This window comes from Nicotiana attenuata, chromosome 4 (assembly GCF_001879085.1).
Source record: "Nicotiana attenuata strain UT chromosome 4, NIATTr2, whole genome shotgun sequence".
NCBI lineage: Eukaryota > Viridiplantae > Streptophyta > Magnoliopsida > Solanales > Solanaceae > Nicotiana > Nicotiana attenuata.
Genome location: NC_031992.1, coordinates 10,984,692 through 10,992,393, shown reverse-complemented (window position 1 = coordinate 10,992,393; position 7,702 = coordinate 10,984,692). Strand labels below are relative to the sequence as shown.

The 7,702-nt window shown below is 32.8% G+C and overlaps 1 protein-coding gene across 2 annotated transcripts; it reads right to left on the bottom strand.

Annotated features, from left to right (window-relative positions):
* Window positions 1,868-7,108, bottom strand: LOC109224988 (probable pectate lyase 12). Of its 2 annotated transcripts, none has more exons than XM_019389575.1 (4): window positions 6,713-7,108; window positions 4,623-5,535; window positions 3,526-3,728; window positions 1,868-2,191 (listed from the first exon to the last, which is right to left on the bottom strand). In XM_019389575.1, exons 1-4 carry the CDS (start codon window positions 6,844-6,846, stop codon window positions 1,966-1,968), a joined length of 1,476 nt encoding a protein of 491 aa, XP_019245120.1. In that variant the 5' UTR covers window positions 6,847-7,108; the 3' UTR covers window positions 1,868-1,965. The 2 variants fall into 2 exon arrangements, with proteins under 2 accessions (XP_019245120.1, XP_019245121.1); XM_019389576.1 differs by lacking the exon at window positions 6,713-7,108 and adding an exon at window positions 6,452-6,488.

Here is a 7,702-nt window from a genome sequence, read left to right as displayed (position 1 = left end):
TATTTTTAATTTAAATTCGAATTTTAGAACTTTATCTATAAATTCAAAATTATCTTTTAATTCAAATTCCATATANATATTTGTATTTAACTAAAATAGTCAAATATAAAATAAAATTATCATATACTATTGACATTTATTAACTTGCCACTTGGCTTAACCATAATGTCAATTATATATGGTAACTTTCTTACTTTAATATATATATATATATATATATATATATATATATATATATATATATATATATATATATATATATATATATATAGAGAGAGAGAGAGAGAGAGAGAGAGATATTTTAAATTGGTTGGTTATAAGAGAAAAGATGTTACATGGAAAGTGTTAGGATACCCGTAAATGCTGTGAGATTTTTTGTAAAATTTTTGATCAAAGCGGGTAGTATCATAATATGTTAAGGGTATCTTTGGACTAAATTTAAAGAGTTTGCCTTTCTTTCTTCTTTTTTCTTTTAAAAAAAAATTCTATCATTTTCTTAAACCTAAGTTGAACCAGTCTTTTGCATGACTTGGTTCGAGTTAAACCAGTTTAAGCCTAAAATTAAAGAATAAATTCCACATGTCACAAGTTAACTAAAAATAAATAACGAATGTATAGTACATATATAATCCATTATAGCGTATATATAATCGTGTATAATTTATATATATTGTCAGAAAAAAATTAAAAAGTCAATCCGACCGGTTATTTATATAAAGATCTTTTGTTTTCTTTCCCCTTTGGGCCCAAAAGGCCTTTATCCTGTGCGACGTGGAGACTTGCCAAATACATTCGAGAGGGGGATTTGCATCTATACCCGATTTTTGGGTCACGTTTTAATTTATACCCTCTTTGTAAAAAAAATTGTAAGCGTACCCACTTTTCGCGTAAACTTCAGGCATACGGGCCTGAAGTAGCAAAGGCAATCACGCAAACTTCAGCATTCTAGTAGACGAGCCTGAAGTTGTTTGTAATTGCTGAACTTAAGCATTCTACTAGCTGAAGTTTTGTTCTCTATAATTTGTTGAACTTCAACATGTTTTAGCTGAAGTTTTGTCCTGGATTCAATAGTTTTGTCGTAAAGTTTTTTCAAAAACTTCAGCAGAAGAGTTCATTTGTAAAAGTTTCAGCACTAAATAAGCTGAACTTTTGTGCAACATTTTAGCGATGCAGAAATTCATATATTTGATCGTTAAGGTAACGATACTTCTGGACAGCCATGGAAGTAGCTCATTTTCAGCTTCATCTCTTAGTATTTGCTTTGTTTTCTGAGGAATCCAATTCAAGTATAATACAGCAGTAATATTTAGTAGCAGTGCTAGAATTATGGAGTACCAAGTTGCCCCGTTCATGTTGATCAGTAACTGAAATTCCTGTAGTTTTGATTCCAATCTTGGACCTATTTTTAGTTTCTCCTTTTTTTGTCAGTGTTTTCAGAAAAAGAAAGGAGGAAGAAAGGAGCGCACAGGTAGCAGGAAGAATGAGGGGCATGAAGTTGTAAAAATTAGGGTATAGGTTAAATAATTTTAAAAATATGGGTATGGGTTAAATGAGGGCGACCAAATAGGGCGCCCCATGCAATTTTTACCATTCGAGAAGGGAATGTTGTAAATTGGAAAAACTTCATAGCCACTCTCAAAATAATAGCCGAAAATTATATTTTTTTTGTAGATTTTATATATATATATATATATATATATATATATATGCATTCTATATGTTATATAAAAAATTATACAAATTTTATACACTTTTTCGACTACTAAATATAAATAATTTCTAATGCGGGCTAAAAGTAATAATACCCCGATAAATTTTCTTGGCTAAAAAGGGTCAGGGCGACAATTCTGCCACCACAAAAAAGTACTTGACAAAACATGAACAACACTTTCTAAATGTAGTTGTGAGAAAAAGAAAAGGACCATTTGTTTTCCTTTTACTTCTCCTTGACTTAAAATTTTCAGACTACAAAAGCATGGTTGTTACTTTGACATGAATAAACAAGAAGGCTAACAATACCATTAGACAAGTAAATAGCAAAGAGTTAGAGTAAAGTGTAGAACTCCCAGACTCTTCATCACCATCATAGTCTTCTGCGTCGCCGGAAATCGCCACCAAATCTTCTCCGCCACCATCCACCGCGCCATCGGTGTCATTGGTGGCAGCAGTCCATTTACCACTGTTGCTTCCCCTGCTCATTGTTATAAGATAGAGTCAATTCAAAGACAAGAATCATGCCCATGTTATCAATTTGAGGTTATTTAGCTAAGTTGTAACGACTTATCTAATTATTTGGTCATGTAACTAAAGGGATTTCATTAGTAATCTATGTCTACTAAATTTTAGGAAAAAATAGGGATTTTTACACTAATAGCCGGTCGAATTTACTGTTACTTTTTCTAGCCAGTATACAATAATTATACAAAATTAGGGCTGTCAAATTTGGCCCAAGCCCAAATGACCCGCCCAACCCGCTCAAGGTTGGGTTGGTTATTGACCCGCCATTTATTGAACTTAGCCCATCTTGACCCAACCCATCTCAACCCATTTAAAGTTGGGCTAATTTTTAGCCCAAATTGATCCATGAGTAAGTTTGTCAAAATATCTTAGAAATAATTTTATTTTTTGTTTAATATTTTAAATATGACCATAACAAAAGCAAAAAAGCCTTATTTAGTAATTATACAATTTATAAGAAAATAACACATATTAATTAAAGTTTAATAAGAGTTGGGCGGGTTGGGTTATGACCCGAATTTTAGCCCATCTTGACCCAACCCATCTTAGCCCAAGTAACTTTTGGACTGGTCATTTGACCCGCCTAATTATTGACTCAACCCATTTTGACCCGCCCAAAATTGACCCAACCCACCCATTTGACACCCCTATACAAAATTATATACATATTATACATGAATTATACGTATAATATATATCCACCGGCTATTTTAAGTTTAAAAGCTTGAGTAGATGGCTATTTAAGTTAATCCTTTTAAAAAATTACAATATTAAACCATTAAGCAAAAGAGCAAAGCTATTCTTGAAAAAATCAACTTCAGACACATTTTCTTAAGACATACTCCTTCCGTCCCAATTTATAAACGTTGCGTGAATTTTGAGAGTCAAACGAATTATTCTTTGATCATAAATTTTTTATATGCCTTTTAAATATTTTGAATTATTAATTATTATGACTTATAATACTAATTTTCAAATATATAAATTTTATTTCAAAAAACTTAAAAAATTTATGCTTAAATACACGGTCAAAATTAAGAAGTTTGATTCATGAAAAGCGAAAAGCGTCACATAAATTACGACAAAGGGAACACTAATTATTGTGTCACTCATAAAGTAAGCAGCCCAAATTATTACTAGTATTAATTACCAAAGACAAAGTCTAAGAGGGGCTAATTAAAGTGTTGATTACTCTACTAGCATAAAGGACAAAAGGGAGAAAAATGAAGAGAGAGAAAAAGAAAAAGTATAGGGGGAAAAAGTGAAAAAGAAGGAAAGTAAAAGGACCTGTGAATAAGAACACCAGCATTCATTGTAATTTGGTCGATGAAATCAGCAGACTTGGGCTCCACACTATAAGCCTTCTCATATTTAACTTCAACTCCTTCACCTGAGGCCACAAAGTATGCTCCATTTGCCATTACATCCCCTTCACTTCTCCAATTCCAATTCCTCCATTTTTCTTCTCCTGTATCCACTCTTTTTGTTACCTATGTCCCACAAAAAACATCTTAAATGAGCATCCAATGCAACTTGGTTAAACAAATGACATATAAATAATTAATTATCTTAGTTAAAAGAGTAGATGTTCTTTATCCTATATCGCATCGAGATAATACCAATAAGGGTTGCGGCGGAGGAATAAATAATTATTCATCCTTAAGCAAAAGTGACGATTTTGAGCCTTTGATATGCAATCACCCCCCAATGTCGGATTTTTGAGCATGAATCCAAATTCGAACTTTATGGATTAAAATTCGAAATTTTATAGCAACACATTTAATTTGCTGGGTTCAAAATTATTTTTGTACTTACTAATAGCACGTCTAGCCGCATCTTTTTTTTTTACCAAAAGTATTTTTTCTAAAGTCAAGATGTTTGGCCAATATTATAGAAAAAAGAAAAGTGTTTTCGAGTAGAAGCAAAAGCAGTTTTTAAAAAGCAGAAAAATAGTTTTTCCCTACAAGCACTTTTCTGAAAAAAATCCTTTTGAGAAAAATATAATTAGAAGTAGTTTTTATAAGATTAACCAAATATTAATTGATGCTTAAAAGTACTTTTAAAATTGATTAGCCAAACACAAACTACTTTTTACCAGATAACTTTTTTGAAAAGCACTTTTCAAAAAAAGTTAATTTTAGAAGCACGACGAAACAAGCTATTAGTGAATTTTTTGACAAAAATACAAAATATTAGCCAAAACTAGTGAATTCAAATGAACCTGCAAATTATACATCGAATCCCTCCCGGGACGAGTATAATATTTTCTTTTTGGTATTTCATGTAATATTTTTTATAATTATGGTAAAAAATTTGGATATAAAAAAAATTAGACTAAATAGTTTTTCAATTTTAAAGGGAAAAGAATAAAAAAGAGTACTTACCTCTTTAGCAAAAGGGTTGAAAGGTGCAATATATCGATTTCCTTGACTGTTGATAGTAGGATTACCACTTCCTCCAATTGCATACATTTCCCATCTTGTAAAATCATTATTCACAACATGAATATAACCTCTTCTACACCTTGGCATTCTTTGAATTAATTTCTTCCCAAAATGATTAAAAGAAATTGTCACTTGCATTCCTGAATCTGGCAAATAATCATCACTATGACCTAATAACATTACCTCATTATGATGTGAAAAATGATTATTTGATATTGTAATACCAGTAGACCCCATTACTACATCAATTAAACCATCTTTACAATTTGATAATGAACAATGGTCTATCCAAATATCTCTTGATCCAAATATAGAAATTCCATCTCCATCTGATTTTGTTCTCCAACCAAAATGTGTAGGACTAGATCTTATATTAGTTTCACCAGATTCATAACAATGATGTATATGAATATTATGTATAATAACGTTTGAGATATATTGTAACGTTACGCACCCTCCACCAGTAATGTGAACGTTAACTCCGCGACCATCTAGGGTTTTATACGAGTTGAAAATGAGTTCTTCTGAGAGTTTGATTTCCATGTTAGCGGCAAAGACAATCCATAATGGTTCTTCTTGAATGACGCCGTATCGGAGAGTGCCAGGTGGCGGGCTGACAGGGTCAGGGTCCGAGGACGAGGTGACAACATAGTAACGACCACCTTTGCCACCTAAGGCGTATTGGCCAAAACCTATGGCACAATCGGCTAGTCTTTGGCGATTTAATTGCCAATTATGGTCACATCTCCAACAATCATCGATAGGATTGCCAGTTTGGCAAGATTGATCACTAGGGGTGTAGGACAACATTTTTCTTCTTGATTGGAGTAGTGAGAGTGATGCATTCACTTTTCTGCAATACATTAATGAAAAAAGTTTAATTTCTAGCCACAAATAGTATTAATGTTACAACATGTTACTCTTCTTCCTAATTTATGTAAGTCCGTTTGACTAGTCATTAAGTTTAAGAAAAGATGAATTTTGAAATTATGGCATAAAACAAGACATAGGCATTTATGTAGCTATAAACCGTTTCATTAAGGATAAAATAAGAAATTTAGAGTTAAATTATTTCTAAATACAGAAAGATGTCATTTTTTTGGAGCAGATTAATGGAATATCGACATGCTATAATATTTTAAAATAAATTAATAATGTAAAAATTCTCAAATCCTAATAAAAAAGATTTGAGTAAAGAATATAGGTCTCTATGGACAATACTGTAAAAATGCAGAAATTGTTTCCCACTCTATGCTTGTACTAACATGGTAAAAGTTCCAATAGGTCACACAACAGTTGCAAAACAGAGAGAGAGAGAGAGAGAGAGAGAGAGAGAGAGAGAGAGAGAGAGAGAGAGAGAGAGAGAGAGAGGCAAATGGATTCTATTGTTGAAAGGAAATCCACAAATTAAAGCTATCAGAGGACCTACAACTAGATACTCAGACAAGAAAAAAGCAGAAAAGAGAACATAAGAAACCAATAAATACACATATCTACCTACATCAAGTACTCTTAATAGTTAATTAAAGCTCATAAAGCCATAAGAAACAAGAAAATCCCATTTAATCAAAGAAAAAATAACTCATTATTTTAAAGAGTAGCCTTGGAACAAGGTAAAATAGCTCATTATTTTAAAGAGGAGCCGTTGAGCAATAGTAAAGTTGTTTCCACAAGATTTATAGGTTAGGCGTTCGAGCCATGGATCAACCATTGATACTTGCTTCAAGATAGGCTGCCTACGTTACACTAACTTAGGGTGCGGCCCTTACCCGAACCCTACGCCGGAATACTCCATGTACTGGCTGCCTTCTTTTCTTGAATGTAAGAGGGAGAAATAATTTAAAACCATATTCTTGAAAAAAATGAAAAAGAATAAAATGTTAAATGTGGTACTATTAACAAAACTTCAAGAAAGAGGGAGTCCTACATTATATTGTGGAATTAATGTGGAAAACAGAAGAGCAAGTAGAAGCAAAAGAGAACGACATAAAACAAGGAGTTGAAGCTTAAAAAAATGGTAAATGTAATACCTATTAACTTCAAGAACAACAGCTTCAGGATCAGGATGCTGACCAGGAAGAGTAAGGTTCATAAACATACCCAAACCAAAGTGAAAAAATGAAGTGAAAATCAAGAAAATCACAATGCAGCTTCTTTCTAGCATTTTTCCTATACTATATAACTCTAGTTTGGTGGTTTTTAGTGGTTTGGGGTCAGTGAGTTAGCTGCATTATGGAGAAATATGAAGTTTGTGTTAGTGAGAAAATGGAGTGTGTGTGTGTGTGTGTAAACTGTGTACTGTGTGAGAAGATAACAAAGGGTCTTGGGCTGTCTATTTCTACTCAGAGTAGTAGAGATGATATTCTACTTTATGACATGATTTATAGTCATTGTTAAGAGAATCTCTCACCTGGATTCACTCATGCTTTATTAGTGAAAAAGCAACAGAGTATATTGAATTTTGAGGGTTTTCTTTCTTTTCACCCCACCCCCTCTCTTTTCCCCCCCACCAATTTAAAACAACTAAAAAGAAAAAAATATATATGACCAAAATAAAATTGTGTGCCTGGGAATGTCAAGTCTATTCACAGTGCTTACACTTTTTTGGTCTCGTAGGATTAAGGATGTAGTTAGGGGCTGAGCTAGAAGTTTGGATACGGGTTCGATCGAATTCAGTAGTTTTTTTTTCCAAATACTGGTATATTTGTGCTAAAAAATTCATTAAATATGTAGAAATATTAAAGTTAGAACTTAATTACTAGTGCTTGATGTGATGACCCAAAAGGTCATCTCTTATTTTAGAAGTCGAATCCTTGTTCCGAGGCCTTAAAAACCTCCTTTTATCTCTCCTCGATTTGCGTGCGCCGTCCGGACGCGATTCCGGAAAGCCTTTATGTGAAAATTCGAGAAAATAATAATTTTTGCCTTTAAAAGTTGATTTTAGTTGACTTCGGTCAACATTTTGGGTAAACTGACCCGCACCCGTGTTCCGACGGTCCCGGAGGGTCCGTAGTAAAATA

What these genes read in the sequence shown, in the direction of transcription:
- LOC109224988 (XM_019389575.1), bottom strand. Translation starts at nt 6,846, where the DNA reads ATGCTAGAAAGAAGCTGCATTGTGATTTTCTTGATTTTCACTTCATTT. An exon ending in GTTGTTCTTGAAGTTAATAG is followed by an intron (nt 5,536 to 6,712) that starts GTATTACATTTA and finishes AATGTATTGCAG; the next exon opens with AAAAGTGAATGCATCACTCT. An exon ending in GCTGGTGTTCTTATTCACAG is followed by an intron (nt 2,192 to 3,525) that starts GTCCTTTTACTT and finishes AACAATGAGCAG; the next exon opens with GGGAAGCAACAGTGGTAAAT.